This window comes from Scyliorhinus torazame, chromosome 8 (genome assembly GCF_047496885.1).
Source record: "Scyliorhinus torazame isolate Kashiwa2021f chromosome 8, sScyTor2.1, whole genome shotgun sequence".
NCBI lineage: Eukaryota > Metazoa > Chordata > Chondrichthyes > Carcharhiniformes > Scyliorhinidae > Scyliorhinus > Scyliorhinus torazame.
In genome coordinates, this window is record NC_092714.1 from 267984946 (window position 1) to 268008291 (window position 23346).

At 45.6% G+C, this 23346-nt stretch overlaps 1 protein-coding gene across 3 annotated transcripts in view; it reads left to right on the forward strand.

The window, feature by feature from the left end:
* Positions 1-21729, forward strand: part of unm_sa1614 (un-named sa1614) — a 448364-nt gene extending 426635 nt beyond the window's left edge. For all 3 annotated transcript variants that reach the window (XR_011948821.1, XM_072515283.1, XM_072515284.1), the window contains 2 exons: positions 4439-4561; positions 19678-21729. Coding sequence is in view for 2 of the 3 variants with exons in the window: in XM_072515283.1 (XP_072371384.1) it covers positions 4439-4561; positions 19678-19752 (198 nt within the window). In the remaining variant the exon portion in view is untranslated. The remainder of the gene's footprint in view (positions 1-4438; positions 4562-19677) is intronic.
* The last annotated feature ends 1617 nt before the right edge of the window (positions 21730-23346 follow it).

Here is a 23346-nt window from a genome sequence, read left to right on the forward strand (position 1 = left end):
AATGTTGCATTACCTTGTGATCCGTTTACACATCTGTACATATAGTTTCTTCCTAATTTGTTATCTGCCCTCTATCTGCACTAGACACCCTCCCATGTAAATACGTTAACATACTTTGTATATAGGCAGGCTCCTGTACACACACACACTCACTATTTATTGACCTACACACATTTTCTTTAAATAAGTTTAAAAAAAAGGGGGGGGGGAGATGTCATAATATACACGCAGGTATATGATGGTGCACAGACAGGCAGTGATTGACACACAGGATGACCAGTGAACACACAGAACACAGCAGCCAATCACCAGACAGGACACGACCACTATAAAGCCAGAGGGCACTAGTTTTCCCGCTCTCTTGGGATCCAGCCTCTGAGACAGTCAGAGCCCGTGAGCAGCAACTAGAACATACACCATGTGGTAGTAAGATAGTCTGGTCAGGTTAGCCTCAGGTCTCCAGTCAACTCAGCATAGTGTCAACCCACAGTTAAAGTATGTATGATAGTTAAGAGTTCAATAAAATCGAGTTACATTTCTTCAAGTCTTGGAAGCCTGTCTCTCTCACTGCTGCAGTAAACGCAGTCCTTGCAAACCCGGCATTCCCAACACATCAAGAGGGAGCACAGATTTATACAGGTGGGACAGGAAGTCCTGTTGAAGCAGATCCAGAGGAGGAGAGGCTTTCGGATCACTCAGTGAAACCTGCTGGGTACCAGTGGCTGGGGTGGGGCCCTCCTGTTGGGACACTCGATAGTGCGCTGAGGGAACCCATCTGTGGCAATGACCAACCACGTGGCAACTGTGCCGCCAACCTTAATTACCCCTGTCTTTACCTGTCTTTGCACAATTATTTGCTTTTTCTTTAAGTTTGATAATGTCTCTTACTTTTTAAGTTGACCATGGATGATGTGTCCTCCCCTTGGAATTTCTTTTTTGAGTTGGAATGTATCTATTCTGTGTATTCTGAAATATTTCTTTAGATGTCTGTCACTGCATCTCTATTGACCCATCCCTTAACCTAATTTCACAGTTCATTTTCACCAGCTTTACTTTCTTTCTCACATATTTTCCCTTATTTTACGTTTAAAATGCCAGCCTTGGACCCATTCTTCTCACCTTCAAACTGAATGTAAAATTAATCATATTATGATCACTGCTATCCAGGAGTAGCCTTGTGGGTATCTCGGGAGGGACTAAGGCTAAGGGGAGTAAATCCCAGCAGAAAAGGAGGTCATGCATTATTTTTGACATGTTTGGCAGCTCCTGCAGCCAAACAGGTGCCAAATGTCGCGTTCTGCACTCTTTCAGACCCCACCAGCAAGGCTGAGAGGGGGGTTTTGACACCTGAGAAGCCCAAAACCGCCATCTATTCCGCCCAGGCACGCGCCATGGGAAGGTCATTCTATAGTCACCTCACAGCAACCAAATTAACACTGTAGGCAGCTGTATGGGTTGAGGTGACCACAAATACCAGTGCCAGCCAGCATGCCGTTTTCAGATAGCATTCTGCCATTTTAGGGAGGCAAGTTTGCGATTCATGAGGCTCATTAGGAGTCTTGTAAGGATAGCAATTGGGATTTTCCAGGCAACCATCAGTTTCTCGATACGATAGGGACAGTTCAACAGTCAGGAAGTGGGCACCCAGTGGCAGACTGGGATGCCAGTGCTCCAGGCAGGCCTACAGGCCCTCCATACCTGCCTAGGTGCGGGTGCAGTCAAAAGTGGCCATGTAGACGGATTATTGCCCCCGCCCCAACATAGTCAGACGCATACACATTAGTAACCTGGCTGCTTTTTCTACCTTACAGTTACATTTTTATGAATGTTGGGGTGAGAGCACTTGCATGTTGAAGCTCCCTCTGTTACTTACCCTTTACCCCAGCCTGCAGCTCCTCTCAAACTGGAAGATCTCTGAATGGCTCTCCAGCTTTGAGACACTGCCCACCACCATTATTGAATATGCAAACTGTCTCCATGCTAATTCAGGGTGTCCCTTGATCCAAATCCCAATGAGTGACTCCTGTTTCCCACTCCCAAAGTGAAAATTCAGCCCGTCGAGTTGAATTTGGTTCTTGCAGTCTGAATATTAACAATGTACCTTATTATCCAAAATGCTAAATAATATAATAATAATCTTTATTATTGTTATAAATAGGCTTCCATTAACACTGCAATGAAGTTACTGTGAAAATCCCCTTGTCGCCACACTCCGCCTGTTTGGGTACACGGAGGGAGAATTCAGAATGTCCAATTCACCTAACAGCACGTCTTTCGGGACTTGTGGGAGGAAACCGGGGCACCCGGAAGAAACCCACGCAGACACAGGGAGAACGTGCAGACTCCGCACAGACAGTGACCCAAGCCGGGAATCGAACCTGGAACACTGGTGCTGTGAAGCAACAGTGCTAACCACTGTGCTGCCGTGCCACCCTGTTCAGTCAAACATACAGATAGTAGAGTTTAACCTATATTCTCACAATTTCAGCTCATAAGGATCTCGCAAGGCGTAGTGAGCCGAGTAAATCTGGCGAGAGGCCTCTCACGGAATTTACCAGCACAGGAAAAAGAGCGAAAACATCCTGCACCTTTTCTTTCATTCACTGTGGCTCTTTAGGGAGTCATTGGTTTAACACCTAAATACTAATAAATATTTTCCAGGGCATCTAGGAGGATTATGCTGATTATGCTGTTTAGGGCTAAGTAATCAAACTACATCAGGCTCCAGCACAGAGAAGGTTGATGATGAGACAGCATACTCCTGGATAGCCAGTGATTCCATTCCTACCAGAAATCCAGGTAATGCGTTGTAATTATCCTAGTAGAGATTTTTGCATCATTTATTATCCAAGCCCCAAACACTTGGCCCTCAAAAACACAAATGAAATCACTACTAGCTACTTCAACATAGTTTAGGTATATCAGGGCAGAGGTTTGGAGGCTGCTGATGAAATCCAGACACTGTCTGATCTTATCTGGTCTGTGGTGCTCCATTTTTAAACCTGAACTCGAATTCATGGAGTTTACTACATGGGACAAGGAGATTTTCAAAAACATTTGGTAAAAATAATAATACAAATTATTCAATAAACAATGAAAAACATGTAGTTTAGATATATTTAATCAATTCTGATAGGTAATCAAACTGAAATATTAACTCTGTTTCTCTCCTACAGATGCTGCTTTACCTGCTCTGTTTTTCTAGTATTTTCTGTTTATATTTCAAATTTCCAGCACCTGCAGTTCTTTGTTTATGGGTTAAATATCTGTCGAGTCAAACGTATGAAAGGTACGTCCGGATCAGTGTCTGAGGTGATTAATAAGGGGATCATGGGTTATTGGGAGAAGGCAGGAGAATGGAGATGAGAAACATGTCAGCCATGAATGAATGGTGCAGCAAACCTGATGGGCCGAATGGTCTAATTCTGCTCCTATGTCTTATGGTATATGTTGTGTGCAATATAATATCGATAGATTTTTGTTAGTTAAGGGTATCAAGAGACATGATCGAGTAGAGGTACAAATCAGCCATAATCTAACTGAATGGGCTTGAGAAAATGGACTACTCCTTGCGGTGATATGCATGTGCATATCAATGTATATAGTTATCGGTATGACCTCTGACCAGCAGGTGGCGATAGAGATCCACCATGTGACAGGAGGGATTTGGTAGTTGGTAGTAAGTCGTACAAGGAGGTTGTCGCACTAAAAGTAGCTCCAGGAGAATTCACTGAATTAATTTATTTTGTTACCTACTAGTCAAAGAACTAGATGTTGGCAGCACGGTAGCACAAGTGGATAGCACAAGTTTGTGGGCAGCACGGTAGCACAAGTGGATAGCACTGTGGCTTCACAGCGCCAGGGTCCCAGGTTCGATTCCCCGCTGGGTCACTGTCTGCACGTTCTCCCTGTGTCTGTGTGGATTTCCTCCGGGTGTTCCAGTTTCCTCCCACAGTCCAAAGACGTGCAGGTTAGGTGGATTGGCCATGATAAATTGCCCTTAGTGACCAAAGATAAAGGTAAGGAGGGGTTATTGGGTTACGGGGATAAGGTGGAAGTGAGGGCTTAAGTGGGTCGATGGGACGAATGGCCTTCTGCACTGTTACGTTCTATGTTCTGTGTGCATCTGTATTACGACCACAACACAGAAGATAACACACCTTCCTATTTTAATCATTCCTTGATTTGGTGAGTGTGTAGGAATAATTAATTAAAGTCTAGTCGGGCATTATTTATTTAATAAACGCAAAATAACGCAGATGCTGAAAATCTGAAATAAAACAAATAAAGCTGGAAAAACTAAGCATCTGTGGAGAGAGAAGAGAGTTAACATTTTGAGTCCATATACGGACTCAACATTAACTCTCTCCCCATAGATTCTTCCAGACCTGAGTTTTTCCAGCATTCTGTGTTTTTATTATAATTATTTATTTTACAGACAAAACCCAGAATTCGGAGAGGAAGAGCCATTTACAATTGCACGGCAGATCATGCTGATGAGCTTACATTCAGGGAGGGAGAGGTGATAGTAGTTCTCGGAGAGGAAGATCAGGAGTGGTGGGTATGTATCTATCTAAAGTCCTTCGATTATGCTGCCATGCAGAGGCATTCTGATTGGTGCTGATGTTTTCTTTACTTAGTTGCTCTTATCACTTCACACTGAAATGAATAATCATTTCTTTCTCACCCCCACTCATTGTTGTGAAATGCAGAAAACTCACTCAGGTGAGACCAGAATGAGTAGTCCCACAGCATACCAACATACAAATCAGGAGCAGGCAATTCAGCCCCGACGGCCGGAATATCCGAGGCCCAAATGTGATCCCACCAGTGCCCTGTATCACTGAAGCATGACCTCCCGACTTTTGGATTCAATTCCCCTCACAATAAACAATAGCATTCTATTAGCTTTCCGAATTACTTGCTACATATACCAGCCTTTTGTGATTCACGCATTAAAACACCCAGATCCCTTTGCATCTTGGAATTCCGCAATCTCGCACTATTTAGATAATATGCTTCTTTTATAAACATCCTTCCAAAATGGACAATTTCACATTTGCCCATATAATATTGCATTTGCCAGATCTTTGCCCACTCAGCTAACCCATGATCTCCCCGTGTCTGCGTGGGTTTCCTCCGGTGCTCCTGTTTCATCCCACAATCCAAAGACGTGCAGGTTAGGTGGATTGGCCATGATAAATTGCCCTTAGTGACCAAAAAGGTTAGGAGGGGTTATTGAGTTACGGGGATAGGGTGGAAGTGAGGGCTTAAGTAGTCGGTGCAGACTCGATGGGCCGAATGGTCTCCTTCTGTACTGTATGTTCTATGTTCCCTTGTAACCTCCTTATGTCCTCTTCACAACTTACTTTCCAACCCATCTATGTGTCATCAGTAAAATTTGAAAACAATACCTTCAGTCCCTTTATCCAAGTTATTTATATTAGTTGTAAAACATGAGGCAGGATTCTCTCGCAATTGGCGGGCCGGCCCTTACCTGCGCCAAGAGCAGCGCGAACCATTCCGGCGTCGGGCCACCCAGAAGTTGAGGAATCCTCCGCACTTCCGGGGGCTAGGCCGTCGCTGGAGGGGTTGGCGCCGCGCCAACCGGCGGCAAAGGGCCGCCGCAAGTTGGCACGTGCACAGGACTGCCGGCGTGTTCTGGCGCATGCGCAAAAGCACAGGTGTGTTTCCTGCGCTTGCGCAGGGGGTTTCTTCTCCGCGCCGGCCATAGCGGAGCCTTACAGAGGGCGTCGCGGAGGGAAAGAGTGCCTCCACGGCACAGACCTGCCCGCAGATCGGTGGGCCCCGATCGCTTGCCAGGCCACCGTGGGGGCCCATCCCGTTGGCGCGGCGCCGGTCGCGGGCCACTGTCCGCGGCCGAGCCGCCGATTCTCTGGCCTTGATGGGCCGGGCGGCCACGTGGAAACGGCGCCGTCCACACCTGCTCGCAACTGGCGGGAACTCTGCGCGCAGGGTCGGGGGCTGCCTATGAGGTGAGCTGAGGGGGGCTCCTTCACCAGGGGGGCCCTCCAATGGGGTCTGGCCCGTGATTGGGGCCCACCGATCGGCGGGCCGGCCTCTCCAGCCCCGGCCCTATTTTGTTACGCGACCGGTCCCTGAACCCCCGCGTCATGTTGCGTCGGGGCCGGCGTATTGAGGAAGTCCCCCGCGCCACTGCTCATGTGTGGGTTGCCGCTGTGCCCAGTTGGCACCTGGAATGGAGGCTGGAGCGGCGTGTATAGCTCCAGCGCCGTTGGGCCAGAATCGGTAGTGCCCAGGCCCGTTTCGCACCGTCGTGAAACGCGACGGCGTTCACAATGACAGGGACATTCTGCCTCCATTTCAGAGAATCCCGCCCAACGTCTCTGAGCTGGCAATGTGATACATAGGGCCATGGTTGGTGCCCTATGGATACATTAACATATTAGTGGATAATATGGATCAGAGCAGTATATGGTGCATTTGAATTGGTGTCCAGTACTGAGAGTAACTGCATTACCAGAAGAATTATTCTTCATTTAATACAGAAGTTTTGTCTGCCAATTCAACTTGACATCCCGATGCTAATTCAAAGAATAGCAGGCAATACTTTTAGTTTGTCGGCCAAAATTCCTCTCAACCAGTGCCACTCAACAAAGATTAACTGGTCATTCTTTCCATTGCCGACAGTAGCATGTTGCTGGTGAAGAGTGATAGCCATATAATTCTGGAATGTTATGGGAAGTTCTTTGATGTGTTGAGGCAATAGAAATACTGTAAGCAAAATAGTAGACATATAATTAGCAAAATAATCCCAATCTAAATAGACCGGTTCACAGATCAGAATTACAAAGAACAAAGAAATGTACAGCACAGGAACAGGCCCTTCGGCCCTCCAAGCCCGTGCCGACCATGCTGCCCGACTAAACTACAATCTTCTACACTTCCTGGGTCCGTATCCCTCTATTCCCATCCTATTCATGTATTTGTCAAGATGCCCCTTAAATGTCACTATCGTCCCTGCTTCCACCACCTCCTCCGATAGCGAGTTCCAGGCACCCATTACCCTCTGTGTAAAAAAACTTGCCTCGTACATCTACTCTAAACCTTGCCCCTCTCACCTTAAACCTATGCCCCCTAGTAATTGACCCCTCTACCCCGGGGAAAAGCCTCTGACTATCCACTCTGTCTATGCCCCTCATAATTTTGTAGACCTCTATCAGGTCGCCCCTCAACCTCCTTCGTTCCAGTGAGAACAAACCGAGTTTATTCAACCGCTCCTCATAGCTAATGTCCTCCATACCAGGCAACATTCTGGTAAATCTCTTCTGCACCCTCTCGAAAGCCTCCACATCCTTCTGGTAGTGTGGTGACCAGAATTGAACACTATACTCCAAGTGTGGCCTAAGGTTCTGTACAGCTGCAACATGACTTGCCAATTCTTATACTCAATGCCCCGGCCAATGAAGGCAAGCATGCGGTATGCCTTCTTGACTACCTTCTCCACCTGTGTTGCCCCTTTCAGTGACCTGTGGACCTGTACTCCTAGATCTCTTTGACTTTCAATACTCTTGAGGGTTCTACCATTCACTGTATATTCCCTACCTGCATTAAACCTTCCAAAATGCATTACCTCAAATTTGTCTGGATTAAATTCCATCTGCCATCTCTCCGCCCAAGTCTCCAAACAATCTAAATCCTGCTGTATCCTCTGACAGTCCTCATCGCTATCCGCAATTCCACCAACCTTTGTGTCGTCTGCAAACTTACTAATCAGACCAGTTACATTTTCCTCCAAATCATTTAGATATACTACAAACAGCAAAGGTCCCAGCACTGATCCCTGTGAAACACCACTGGTCACAGCCCTCCAATTAGAAAAGCATCCTTCCATTGCTACTCTCTGCCTTCTATGACCTAGCCAGTTCTGTATCCACCTTGCCAGCTCACCCCTGATCCCGTGTGACTTCACCTTTTGTACTAGTCTACCATGAGGGACCTTGTCAGAGGCCTTACTGAAGTCCATATAGACAACATCCACTGCCCTACCTGCATCAATCATCTTAGTGACCTCCTCGAAAAACTCTATCAAGTTAGTGAGACACGACCTCCCCTTCAAAAACCATGCTGCCTCTCACTAATACGTCCATTTGCTTCCAAATGGAAGTAGATCCTGTCTCGAAGAATTCTCTCCAGTAATTTCCCTACCACTAAAGTAAGGCTCACCGGCCTGTAGTTCCCTGGATTATCCTTGCTACCCTTCTTAAACAGAGGAATAACATTGGCTATTCTGCCGTCCTCCGGGACATCCCCTGAAGACAGTGAGGATCCAAAGATTTCTGTCAAGGCCTCAGCAATTTCCTCTCCAACCTCCTTCAGTATTCTGGGGTAGATCCCATCAGGCCCTGGGGACTTATCTACCTTAATATTTTTTAAGACACTCAACACCTCGTCTTTTTGGATCTCAATGTGACCCAGGCTATCTACACACCCTTCTCCAGACTCAACATCTACCAATTTCTTCTCTTTGGTGAATACTGATGCAAAGTATTCATTTAGTACCTTGCCCATTTCCTCTGGCTCCACACATAGATTCCCTTGCCTATCCTTCAGTGGGCCAACCCTTTCCCTGGCTACCCTCTTGCTTTTTATGTACGTGTAAAAAGCCTTGGGATTTTCCTTAACCCTATTTGCCAATGACTTTTCGTGACCCCTTCTAGCCCTCCTGACTCCTTGCTTAAGTTCCTTCCTACTTTCCTTATATTCCACGCAGGCTTCGTCTGTTCCCAGCTTTTTAGCCCTGACAAATGCCTCCTTTTTCTTTTTGACGAGGCCTACAATATCTCTCGTTATCCAAGGTTCCCGAAAATTGCCGTATTTATCCTTCTTCCTCACAGGAACATGCCGGTCCTGAATTCCTTACAACTGACACTTGAAAGCCTCCCACATGTCAGATGTTGATTTGCCCTCAAACATCCGCCCCCAATCTATGTTCTTCAGTTCCGGCCTAATATTGTTATAATTAGCCTTCCCCCAATTTAGCACATTCATCCTAGGACCACTCTTATCCTTGTCCACCAGTACTTTAAAACTTACTGAATTGTGGTCACTGTTACCGAAATGCTCCCCTACTGAAACATCTACCACCTGCCCGGGCTCATTCCCCAATACCAGGTCCAGTACCGCCCCTTCCCTAGTTGGACTGTCTACATATTGTTTTAAGAAGCCCTCCTGGATGCTCCTTACAAACTCTGCCCCGTCTAAGCCCCAGGCACTAAGTGAGTCCCAGTCAATATTGGGGAAGTTGAAGTCTCCCATCACCACAACCCTGTTGTTTTTACTCTTTTCCAAAATCTGTCTACCTATCTGCTCGTCTATCTCCCGCTGGCTGTTGGGAAACCTGTAGTAAACCCCCAACATTGTGACTGCACCCTTCTTATTCCTGATCTCTACCCATATAGCCTCACTGCCCTCTGAGGTGTCCTCCCGCAGTACAGCTGTGATATTCTCCCTAACCAGTAGCGCAACTCCGCCTCCCCTTTTACATCCCCCTCTATCCTGCCTGAAACATCTAAATCCTGGAACGTTTAGCTGCCAATCCTGCCCTTCCCTCAACCAGGTCTCTATAATGGCAACAATATCATAGTTCCAAGTACTAATCCAAGCTCTAAGTTCATCTGCCTTACCCGTAATGCTTCTTGCATTAAAACATATGCACTTCAGGCCACCAGACCCGCTGTGTTCAGCAACTTCTCCCTGTCTGCTCTGCCTCAGAGCCCCACTGTCCCTATTCCCTAGTTCTCCCTCCATGCTCTCACCTTCTGACCTATTGCTCCCATGCCCACCCCCCTGCCATACTAGTTTAAACCCTTCCGTGTGACACTAGCAAACCTCGCGGCCAGGATATTTATGCCTCTCCGGTTTAGATGCAACCCGTCCTTATATAAGTCACACCTGCCCCGGAAGAGCTCCCAGTGGTCCAGATAAAGGAAACCCTCCCTCCTACACCAGCTGTTTAGCCACGTGTTTAGCTGCTCTATCTTCCTATTTCTAGCCTCACTGGCACGTGGCACAGGGAGTAATCCCGAGATTACAACCCTAGAGGTCCTGTCTTTTAACTTTCTTCCTAGCTCCCTGAACTCCTGCTGCAGGACCTCATGCCCCTTCCTGCCTATGTCGTTAGTACCAATGTGTACAACGACCTCTGCCTGTTTGCCCTCCCCCTTCAGGATGCCCTCTACCCGTTCGGAGACATCCTGGACCCTGGCACCAGGGAGGCAACATACCATCCTGGAGTCTCTTTCACGTCCACAGAAGCACCTATCTGTGCCCCTGACTAGAGAGTCCCCTATTACTATTGCTCTTCTGCTCTTTGAACCTCCCTTCTGAACATCAGAGCCAGCCGTGGTGCCACTTCTCTGGCTGCTGCTGTTTTCCCCTGATAGGCTATCCCCCCCGACAGTATCCAAAGGGGTATACCTGTTTGAGAGGGGGACAACCACAGGGGATTCCTGCACTGACTGCCTGCCCTTTCTGGTGGTCACCCATTTCTCTGCCTGCACCTTGGGTGTGACCACATTTATATAACTGCGATCTATGACGCTTTCCGCCACCTGCATGCTCCTAAGTGCATCCAATTGCTGCTCCAACCGAACCATGCGGTCTGTGAGGAGCTCCAGTTGGGTGCACCTTCTGCAGATGAAGCCATCCGGGAGGCTGGAAGCCTCCCGGATCTGCCACATTTCACAGTCAGAGCACTGCACCCCTCTAACTGACATTGCGTCAATTAATTAAAATTAAAAGTTTTTTTTTAAATGTTTTTATTTATTTATTTTTTTCAAAGTTACTGTTAACTATCTATTTCCTAGCACTAGATTTCTAATATAAATGCGAAAGCTAAATATAGTACTCTCCGATCTCTGGCTTAGATACCCCTCTAGATTATAATTAAGTAATTATGTTTAATTAGTTACCAATGCTTAATTTTTTTAATTTAGTGTAGATTCCCAACCAGCCACTCAGGTCATAGCTTTTCTGTTTCCCCCAACACACACAATTTGAAAAAGGTATAAAAGTAAAAATGAGTAAAAATCACTTACATACCTTCTTATCTTCTGAGTGTCTTAGATGTTCTCAGGTTCTCTCCCTGACAGAGACTGCTCCTCCTCCTCCGAACGGCTCCCGAAACTAGGCCGCAATCTTTTAAAATCTCCCCTCTGACTCGCAGCTCCTGCGCTTTTTAAATCTCCCGCGCTTTTTAAATTCCCGGCTCACTCACCTCTCGCGCTGTTTTCAATGTCCCGGCTCACTCACCTCTCGTGCTGTTTTCAATGTCCCGGCTCACTCACCTCTCGCACTGTTTTCAATGTCACGGCTCACTCAGCTCCCGCGCTGTTTTCACTGTCCCGGCTCTCTCACTTCTCGCGCTGTTTTCAATGTCCCGGCTCACTCACCTCTCACGCTGTTTTCAATTTCCCGGCTCACTCAGCTCCCGCGCTGTTTTCACTATCCCGGCTCACTCACCTCTCACGCTGTTTTCAATGTCCCGGCTCACTCACCTCTCGCGCTGTTTTCAATGTCCCGGCTCACTCACCTCTCGCGCTGTTTTCAATGTCCTGGCTCACTTAGCTCCCGCGCTGTTTTCACTGAATAATTAGATTAATGCCTTGGGAAAGTTGCTATTAAACCAGTTTCATAAGATTCATTTTGACTGTATTCATACCTGTTATCCACTTCATACAAATCATACAGCTGGGGTGGATTGTAGCACAGTGGTTAGCACTGTTGCTTCACAGCGCTCGGGTCCCAGGTTGAACTCCTGGCTTGGGTCACTGTCTGTGCGGAGTCTGCACATTTTTGGATTGGATTGGATTTGTTTATTATCACATGTATCGAGGTACAGTGAAAAGTATTTTTCTGCGAGCAGCTCAAACAGATTAAGTACATAAACATAAAATAAAAAGAGAATAGGGCAACACAAGGTACACAATGTAAATACATAGACACCGGCATCGGGTGAAGCATACAGGGGTGTAGTATTAATCAGTTCAATCCATAAGAGGGTCGTTTAGGAGTCTGGTAACAGCGGGGAAGAAGCTGTTTTTGAATCTGTTTGTGCGTGTTCTCAGACTTTTGTATCTCCTGCCCGATGGAAGAAGTTGGAAGAGTGAGTAAGCCGGGTGGAGGGGTCCTTGATTATGCTGCCCGCTTTCCCAAGGTAGTGGGAGGTGTAGATGGAGTCAATGGATGGGAGGCAGGTTTGTGTGATGGGGTGGACTGTATTCACGACTCTCTGAAGTTTCTTGCGGTCTTGGGCTATCCCAGTTGCCATCCCAGGCTGTGATGCAGCAAGATAGGATGCTTTCTATGGTGTATCTGTAAAAGTTGGTAAGAGTTAATGTGGACATGCCAAATCTCCTTAGTTTCCTGAGGAATTCTAGGCACTGTTGTGCTTTCTTGGTGGTAGTGTTGATGTGGGTGGAACAGGACAGATTTTTGGTGATGTGCACCCTTAGGAATTTGAAGCTGTTAACCATCTCCACCTCGGTCCCATTGATGCAGATAGGGGTGTGTACGGTTCTTTGCTTCCTGAAGTCAATGGCCAGCTCTTTAGTTTTGCTGGCATTGAGGGATAGATTGTTATCGCTGCACCACTCCACTAGGTTCTCTATCTCCCTCCTGTATTCTGACTCGTCGTTATTCAAGATCCGGCCCAAAATGGTCGTATCATAAGAACCAGGAGCAGGAGTAGGCCATCTGGCCCCTCGAGCCTGCTCCACCATTCAATGAGATCATGGCTGATCTTTTGTGGACTCAGCTCCACTTTCCGGCCCGAACAGCATAACCCTTAATCCCTTTATTCTTCAAAAAACTATCTAACTTTATCTTAAAAACATTAAATGAAGGAGCCTCTACTGCTTCACTGGGCAAGGAATTCCATAGATTCACAACCCTTTGGGTGAAGAAGTTCCTCCTAAACTCAGTCCTAAATCTACTTCCCCTTATTTTGAGGCTCTGCCCCCTAGTTCTGCTTTCACCTGCCAGTGGAAACAACTTGCCCGCATCTATCCTATCTATTCCCTTCATAATCTTATATGTTTCTATAAGATCCCCCCTCATCCTTCTAAATTCCAACGAGTACAGTCCCAGTCTACTCAACCTCTCCTCGTAATCCAACCCCTTCAGCTCTGGGATTAACCTAGTGAATCTCCTCTGCACACCCTCCAGTGCCAGTACGTCCTTTCTCAAGTAAGGAGACCAAAACTGAACACAATACTCCAGGTGTGGCCTCACTAACACCTTATACAATTGCAGCATAATCTCCCTAGTCTTAAACTCCATCCCTCTAGCAATGAAGGACAAAATTCCATTTGCCTTCTTAATCACCTGTTGCACCTGTAAACCAACTTTTTGCGACTAATGCACTAGCACACCCAGGTCTCTCTGCACAGCAGCATGTTTTAATATTTTATCATTTAAAAAATAATCCCTTTTGCTGTTATTCCTACCAAAATGGATAACCTCACATTTGTCAACATTGTATTCCATCTGCCAGACCCTAGCCCATTCACTTAGCCTATCCAAATGCCTCTGCAGACTTCCAGTATCCTCTGCACTTTTTGCTTTACCACTTATCTTAGTGTCGTCTGCAAACTTGGACACATTGCCCTTGGTCCCCAACTCCAAATCATCTATGTAAATTGTGAACAGTTGTGGGCCTAACACTGATCCCTGAGGGACAGCACTAGCTACTGATTGCCAACTAGAGAAACACCCATTAATCCCCACTCTTTCTATTAATTAACCAATCCTCTATCCATGCTACTACTTTCCCCTTAATGCCATGCACCTTTATGGTATGCAGAAACATTTTGTGTGACACCTTGTCAAAGGCTTTCTGGAAATCCAGATATACCACATCCATTGGCTCCCCGTTATCTACCGCACTGTTAATGTCCTCACAAAATTCCACTAAATTAGTTAGGCACGACCTGCCCTTTATGAACCCATGCTGCGTCTGCTCAATGTGACAATTTCCATCCAGATGCCTCGCTATTTCTTCCTTGATGATAGATTCCAGCATCTTCCCTACTACTGAAGTTAAGCTCACTGGCGTATAATTACCCACTTTCTGCCGACCTCCTTTTTTAAACAGTGGTGTCACATTTGCTAATTTCCAATCCGCCGGGACCACCCCAGAGTCTATTAAATTTTGGTAAATTATCACTAGTGCATTTGCAATTTCCCTAGCCATCTCTTTTAGCACTCTGGGATGCATTCCATCAGGTCAGGAGACTTGTCTACCTTTAGCCCCATTAGCTTGCCCATCACTACCTCCTTGGTGATAACAATCCTCTCCAGGTCCTCACCTGTCATAGCCTCATTTCCATCAGTCACTGGCATGTTATTTGTGTCTTCCACTGTGAAGACCGACCCAAATAACCTGTTCAGTTCCTCAGCCATTTCCTCATCTCCCATTATTAAATCTCCCTTCTCATCCTCCAAAGGACCAATATTTACCTTAGCCACTCTTTTTAGTTTTATGTATTTGTAGAAACTTTTACTATCTGTTTTTATATTCTGAGCAAGTTTACTCTCATAATCTATCTTTATAGCTTTTTTAGTAGGTTTCTGTTGCCCCCTCAAGGTTTCCCAGTCCTCTAGTCTCCCACTGATCTTTGCTACTTTGTATGTTTTTTCCTTCAATTTGATACTCTCCCTTATTTCCTCAGATATCCACGGTCGATTTTCCCTCTTTTTACCGTCCTTCATTTTTGTTGGTATAAACCTTTGCTGAGCACTGTGAAAAATCACTTGGAAGGTTCTCCACTGGTCCTCAACTGTTTCACCATAAAGTCTTTGCTCCCAGTCTACCTTAGCTAGTTCTTCTTTCATCCCATTGTAATCTCCTTTGTTTAAGCACAAAACACTAGCGCTTGATTTTACCTTCTCACCCTCCATCTGTATTTTAAATTCCACCATATTGTGATCGCTCCTTCTGAGAGGATCCCTAACTATGAGATCCTGAATCAATCCTGTCTCATTACACAGGACCAGATCTAGGACCTCTTGTTCCCTCGTAGGTTCCATTACAGACTGTTCTAGGAAACTATCGCGGATACATTCTATAAACTCCTCCTCAAGGCTGCCTTGACCGACCTGGTTAAACCAATCGACATGTAGATTAAAATCCCCCATGATAACTGCTGTACCATTTCTACATCCACCAGTTATTTCTTTGTTTATTGCCTGCCCCACCATGATGTTACTATTTGGTGGCCTATAGACTACTCCTATCAGTGACTTCTTCGCCTTACTATTCCTGATTTCCACCCAAATGGATTCAACCTTATCCTCCAGAGCACCGATGTCATCCCTTACTGTTGCCTGGATGTTATCCTTAACTAACAGAGCTACACCACCTCCCTTACCATCCACTCTGTCCTTCCGAATAGTTTGATACCCTCGGATATGTAACTCCCAGTCGTGACCATCCTTTAACCATGTTTCAGTAATGGCCACTAGATCATAGTCATTCACGATGATTTGCGCCATCAACTCATTTACCTTATTCCGAATACTACGAGCATTCAGGTAAAGTACACTTATGTTGGCTTTTTTACCTCTGTTCTGAATCTTAACACCTCGATCAGTAACCTCTCCTAAGTTATATTTCCTCTTAACCTTTCTCCTAATTTTCTTTGTCGTTGAACCCATATCTTCATGTAACAACCTGCCGCGTCGCTTACCATTCATGTTTTCACTTCCCGTTTTATTCCTTTTAGTATTCCTGGTCCTATTCACTGAGCTCCCCTCAGTCACTGTACCTTGTACTGTCGCCCTTTTTGATTTTTGACTATGTCTTCTCTGCCTTACACTTTCCCCCTTACTGCCTTTTGTTTCTGTCCCTGTTTTACTACATTCCAACCTCCTGCATCGGTTCCCATCCCCCTGCCACATTAGTTTAATCTCTGCCCAACAGCTCTAGCAAACACCCCCCCTAGGACATCGGTTCCAGTCCTGCCCAGGTGCAGACCATCCGGTTTGTACTGGTCCCACCTCCCCCAGAACCGGTTCCAATGTCCCAGGAATTTGAATCCCTCCCTCTTGCACCATCTCTCGAGCCACACATTCATCCTATCTATCCTGACATTCCTACTCTGACTAGCTCATGGCACTGGTAGCAATCCTGAGATTACTACCTTTGAGGTCCTACTTTTTAGTTTAACTCCTATCTCCCTAAATTCAGCTTGTAGGACCTCATCCCGTTTTTTAACTATATCGTTGGTGCCTATGTGCACCACGACAGCTGGCTGTTCACCCCCCCCAGAATGTCCTGCAACTGCTCCGAGACATCCTTGACCCTTGCACCAGGGAGGCAACATACCATCCTGGAGTCTCGATTGCGTCCGCAGAACTGCCTGTCTATTCCCCTTACAATTGTGTCCCCTATCACTATAGCCCTGCCATTCTTCTTCCTGCCCAGCTGCGCAGCAGAGCCAGCCACGGTGCCATGAACCTAGCTGCTGCTGTCTTCCCCTGGTGAGCCATCTCCCTCAACAGTATCCAAAGCGGTATATCTGTTTTGCAGGGAGATGACCGCAGAGGACACCTGCACTGCCTTCCTACTCTTGCGCTGTCTTTTGGTGACCCATTTTCTATCTCCCTCAGTACCTTCCACCTGCGGTGTGACCAACTCGCTAAATGTGCTATCCACGACGTCCTCAGCATCGCGGATGCTCCAAAGTGCGTCCATCCACAGCTCCAGAGCCGTCAAGCGGTCTAACAGGAGCTGCAACTGGACACACTTCTCGCACGTGAAGGAGTCAGGGACAGTGGATGTGTCCCTGAGCTCCCACATCGCACACGAGGAGCATGGCACGGGTCTGAGATCTCCTGCCATGTCTTAAACCTTCGGTTAACTTCAACAATTACAATTTACCAAAAAAAATTAAATAAATAAACAACGAAGAAAAAAATAAATAAATATACCAATGAAAAGAAAAAGAAAACAGAAACACAACTTACCAGTCACTTACCAGGGATAAAAAGCACTTCCCACCCAGCTTCGAATTCCCACCTAGATTCAAATTCCCAAACTCACTCTTGGTTCTGTCTCACTCTGGCTGTGTCTTTTCTGGCTCACTGGGAGAACTCACTGGGAGTGAGTTTACAAGTTGCTCTTTTCAAACTGTCCTGAATTGACTCCCCTCCCCCACCTGCTTTTAGATCAAGGGAAATTTAAGTGACTGACACTTAACTGCCAACCAGTTATGTGAGTGGGTGGGGTAGCCCTTGTTAACCTACACTGCACAATTCTAGCTTAATTTAAATTAATTTAAACTCCTGAAATTTAAAAGGAGCTGCCTTACTGATTTGATTCAATTCCCACCTAGATTCAAATTCCCAAACTCACTCTTGGTTCTGTCTCACTCTGACTGTGTCTTCTCTGGCTCACTGGGAGAACTCACCATCAGCAAACTTGTAGATGGAGTTGGAACCAAATTTTACCACGCAGTCGTATGTGTACAGGGAGTAGAGTAGGGGGCTAAGTACACAGCCCCGGTATTGAGGACTATTGTGGAAGAGGTGTTGTTGTTTATTCTTACTGATTGTGGTCTGTGGGTCAAAAAGTCGAGGATCCAGTTGCAGAGGGAGGAGCCAAGTCCTAGGTTTTGGAGCTTTGATATGAGCTTGGCTGGGATTATGGTGTTGAAAGCAGAGCTGTAGTCAATAAAAGGACTCTGATGTAGGAGTCTTTGATGTTGAGATGTTCTAGGGATGTGTGTAGAGCCAGGGAGATGGCGCCTGCTGTGGACCGGTTGCGGTGGTATGTGAATTGCAGTGGATAAGGCATTCTGAGCGTTCTCCGTGTCTGCATGGGTTTCTTCCGGGTGCTCCGGTTTCCTCCCACAAGACCCAAAAGACACGCTGTTAGGTAATTTGGACATTCTAAATTCTCTTTCTGTGTACCTGAACAGGCGCTGGAGTGTGGCGACTAGGGGCTTTTCCCAGTAACGTCATTGCAGTGTTAATGTAAGCCTACTTGTGACAATAATAAAGATTATTATTATTATTATAGCAACATGTCTCAGAGCACTCTATAGGAGGAATGATGAACACATTGCAAAAAGTGAGCCAAATGTTAGGATAATTTTCAGGTGGCTTTTAAAGAAAGGAAGTTAACAAGATGAAGATGTAGAGGCAGCGTCTTCCAGAATGCAATAATGATGTGATGGCCAAAAACAGTCTGAGAGCTCAATGGATACAGTATCTGGAGTTAGATGAGTGAAGGGAACTTGTGCTAAAATAAGAAAAAGGCTCGCATTTATATTGTGCTTCATGTCCCAGGTACTTAACAAGTATGGTCTCCACAAAGAAAGGAATAAAAAAAATAACCAATTAATTGTCTTTGCTTGTCTTAACAACAGAAATACTGACCTGAAGAATTCTCTGATATTCTTCAAAGAAATTGCAATCTTTTACATCCATTTTAACAGGCAGATTGCATCTTAATGTAACAGTCCATCCAAAAAACAAGTGCCATTTTAAAGTCTCAAAACCATTTTAAGGTTAACACCTCAGTGGTAAGCTGCAAGTGGCAAATGGTCCCCAGGTACAGCGTGCCACAGAGGCCAAAAATCAGTTGTCTTCTGTACAGAGCCTGTCGGCCAATCAGGCCTAGCTGCAGGAGGATGTGATTTGGATTGGGGTTCAAGGGGGAGAACAGACCAGTAGAAGGTTGCTGTAAATTAGCTTCTCCCGAGTCCCGCACAAACGCACCCTCCCCTAAAAATAAAACTCCAAGCTCTTTTGGAAGCAGCTTTTGCAGGTCTCTTTTAGATTGCTCCAAACCTGGTATAATTGGCCCAGTGTACTCAGTGCATGCTCTTCACATTTGTACATGGTAATTATTAACCTACCCCAACTTGCATAGCTCCTTCCTACTTTGAGCAGGAATACTGAGTGTTCATTTAATGGCGCGCTTGAAAATTGAATCAGTCATTGAATCATTACGGTACAGGAGACCATTCGACAAATCAGTCGGGCATTTGACATTAAGCATGTCATAGAATTTACAGTGCAGAAGGAGGCCATTCGGCCCATAGACTTTGCACCGGCAAAGTGTCCATCTGATTTTCCTCTACTGGTTGTGTTTTTCAATCAGCAGTGAAAATTACCCCAGCATCTCCAACTAAGCAGCATTCATTCTCTTTTTTAAAAATAAATTTAGAGTACCCAATTCATTTTTTCCAATTAAGGGGCAATTTAGCGTGGCCAATCCACCTAGCCTGCACACCTTTGGGTTGTGGGGGCGAAACCCACGCAAACACGGGGAGAATGTGCAAACTCCATACGGGCAGCAACCCAGAGTCGGGATTGAACCTGGGACCTCGGCGCCGTGAGGCAGCAGAGCTAACCCACTGCGCCACCGTGCTGCCCTAGCATTCATTCTCAACTGCATTCAAATGTAGTTTGTTCAAGTCCTGGAATGGGGTTTGTACCCACGGCTTTCTGACTTAGAGATAAAGATATTGAACTAAAGCTGACACAATGTTGGGATTTTTAATTAGCTAAATCTTGTGAAATAATAGTTCACCTTGCATATTACATTGCAACATTTCAATAATGGGCATTCGCAAAGCTCTCCAAATGTTAATTTAAGTGACAGTTCACTTTTTTTTCCTTTGATAGAATGGCTACATCGATGGACAGCCACACAGAAAAGGTCTTTTCCCAGCATCTTTTATCAAGTTACAAACAAGCTAACAGATCCCAGCCTTCAGTCTAGTCATCTAATGATAAGTGAGATGAGACCAATGTCATTTGCTTCTTCTGAATCGTTTACTCCTTGAAGTTTGAGGCGTCTATCAAGTTTGCTGAAAGGCAATCGTCATTTGAAAGTCATCTCTAATGACCATGAACATGAACATTTCTTCTAATGCAATAGCTCGTCTGAGGGGAGAGGTTATACCGGTTCATTGGCCAATTTAGTGAAACCCTAATTAGTGGGTCACTTTCAGGAAAGATCCAGATTACTGTTAAGGCTGATGGCTGTTTAATTAATATGGCGCTAATTGTATATGCTATTGTTTGTTGGTATATTAAAAAAATGTTTCCAACAAGTGAAATTATTCAATTATAAATGTTTAACAATTTGAAATGGTCATCAAACACCATTGTTTTGAATTAGCCAAATATATATCATATATATATGTTATATATGAAAAAGCCTAGTGTTAAAAATGGTTGTGCTTGAAGAGATCAACACATGAGCACATTGACTGGTGTCAAGCGTTCATTGAGGAGAAGGCAGCATCAATCCTGCCTGTCACTGCTTTCTTTGTTGTCATTTCAGAATAATTCTTTTGAGCAAGCAGAAATTATGACAATCCATGATGAGAAATAGCATCCAAGTGACAGGGGAGTAAGAATGTGAGAAAAATTATGGAAGACTTTATGTATTTTTATTTTTAAAGATGGCATGCAATAATTTAAAATTGATAAATGTTCATGACAATGAATTCCTATATCGTTATTGAAATATGGTAGACTGAAATTCAGAATATGGATTAAGATTGAAATTAAAAGCATTTCCTCTCCCCTACCCCCACCCCCTTCCAAATATACGGCAGGAAGGAGGGGATAGATTATATTAATTAATTTTAGCTTATAATTGAGAATGGCTGCACAGATTTGTATGCGGTGAATTTATACAAGTCAACTACCTCTTTGGAATGTGAAATGAAAATAAAGTGCTGGAAATACTCAGCATTTGTGGAGAGAGAATCAGAGTTAACGTTTCACGTCAGATAAAGAGTCGTATTGAACTCGAAACGTTAACTCTGTTACTCTCTCCACAGATGCTGCCAGACCTACTGAATTTTTCCAGCACTTTCTTATTTTATTCCTGATTTCCAGCATCTGCAGTATTTTGCTTTTATCTGTGGAGCGTGAACTGCGTTTCCTTTTGGAATTGGTACGAGTCTCAGTAAGGGAAATCAGGAATGCAGCAGCACCATCTAGAGTTTGAACAAAGTAGTCATGAAGGTGGCTTGTGGACATTGCAGCCACTTTATGCAAAAATATCATGCTGCATAAGGTAGTAAATATGCTACTGAATTTGCATAAAGTGTAAATTGTGACTGTTATCATCACCCCCTCCCCCATGGTCAAAATGATCTTGGCGTCATAAAAAAATTAAACAATAAAACTCAAATATCAACTCATCATATTTACTGCCAGGTTAACTGGTGACAGTATTAGTCCCAATCATGGGTTTGTTCACTTTTCATTCACTGTTAATCTGATCTGAAAACACAAGTGAAAATGTATGAAGTCATCTCAGCACACCAGAGAAAGCTCGGAATGAAAACTGGATTCTAGATTGGGACCACATAAACTATTGAAGCATTGGATGATTTTATTCCTAATTATCCCTCCTGCCCCTCCCCAACACCTCCAGCTGAAATGACTGTCACACATACTGCCCCTGCCGCTGTGGCAGTGAGATTCACAATCACATGATTTGTACAAATAGGGCTCTGTATTTCCAATTAAAGATAGCAACCAAACAGAGTAAAGACAGATCTGACTGGACCAGTGCAATCTGAGAACTTGTTTCTTGGTATGTTCAATGGAACAGAATTCCTATTCCTGGCTACTGTACTGAATATTCTTTGTGTATTTTGAAGGTGAATGGCACCTTAATTATAATTGTGAATAAATTGAAAGCTCAGTTAATTACTTAATTGTTATGTCTCATTTTATCATTTGAGTTTTCTCCATCCCAGAGACTATCACCTCGGAGGGTCATTTTAGTGAAGAGGCTCCAGGGACACTTTCTGGTGCTCACGTCACACATTGAGTCATAGATGTTTGCAGCATGGAAACAGGCCCTTTGGCCCAGCTTGTCCATGCCAGCCAGTTTATATCACTAAGCTAGTCCCACTTGCCCGCATTTGGCCCATATGCCTCCCCTACCCATGTAACTGTCTAACTTTTTTAAAGGAAATAATTGTACCCGTCTCTACCACTGCCTCTGGCAGCTCGTTCCAGAGGCTCACCGCCCTCTGTGTGAAGAAATATCCCCTCTGGTCTCTTTTGTATCTCTCACCTTAAACCTATTCCCTCTAGTTAAAGACTCCTCTACCTTTGGGAAAAGATGTTGCACATGCTGTGACACATCAGGTGGAAGTAGGAGCTCCCGAATGAGCGGCAGTTGGAAGGCTTCCCAATCCCAGGAATTAGCTTGTAGTTCAGACAGGTATCACACTTCTGGAAAGACTAATCCCATCACTGCTGGTGATGCAGACCCAGAACCAGGATTTACAGGACGGGGTGTCAGCAACTTCCCAACCGTCTTCAGGTGCAGGAAATCATGCCGACAATGCGTGGTACCCTTGTCAACACCAAATGGATGGCAGCCACGGTGGAAGCCTTGGGTCAAGACATCCAAGGCTTGGGGCACACGTGGACGATGGCGGAGGCTCAGGACAGGGGAGCCAGTCACAGGGAGCCGTGTACCAGGCCCACATGGACATTGCTGCGGCGCTCTAGACCTTGGCCCAGTCACAAAGAGTCATGGTTGAGGGCGTCGAGTGGGTGGGTGCTGGCTAACTTGGGCCAGTCACAGAGACATATCGCACTCGCTGAGGGATGTGTCCCAATACCTGTGCTCCATGGTGGAGGGCTTCGAGACAAGAGTGGGCCTCCATACTGGCAGCACCAGATGACGTTGGAGCTTCCGGAGCTCACTCGGGCCTCACTCCATCCCATGGAGCAGCCCAAGGGCCATCGACCAACCCAAGGGAGGCGGGCGTGATGGTGCCCGCGCCGGTGCCCCCCTTAGGGGAGGTGCTGGAGCACCTCAGCACTCTTGTACCTCCCCACCTGACACTGTCTAGCTTTCTTCAACTCGGATACCGTCACACTTCTCAAAAAACAAACTTGACCTTTTCACATTTACATTTTAATTCTCCATCTCCTATTCCTCTCCAAAATTCTTGGGAGGAATTCTCCATTTGACAGACTGAATGCTGATACCAGGCCTGAATCGCAGGTGCTCTACGGTCATGATGGAGGTTCCAGTCCCGGAGCCATTCAGGACATGCTAATGGGTCAGCACGGGTGCCATGTGGAACTAGTGCAATTCCAACGCAGGCTGCCGTGTGATTCACCGCGGTCAGGATTGCTACGCACGACTCCACTCCTCCTTCACTCACTCCAGCCACCAAGATGTCACCCCGAACAGCAGCGCCAAGGTTCGCCGCTGCAGAGCTGGAGACACTGCTGGATGCCATGGAGGAGAGGAGAGGCGGGACACCCCTTTCCCCAGGGTGGGAAGGAGGCTGCCATCCGCAG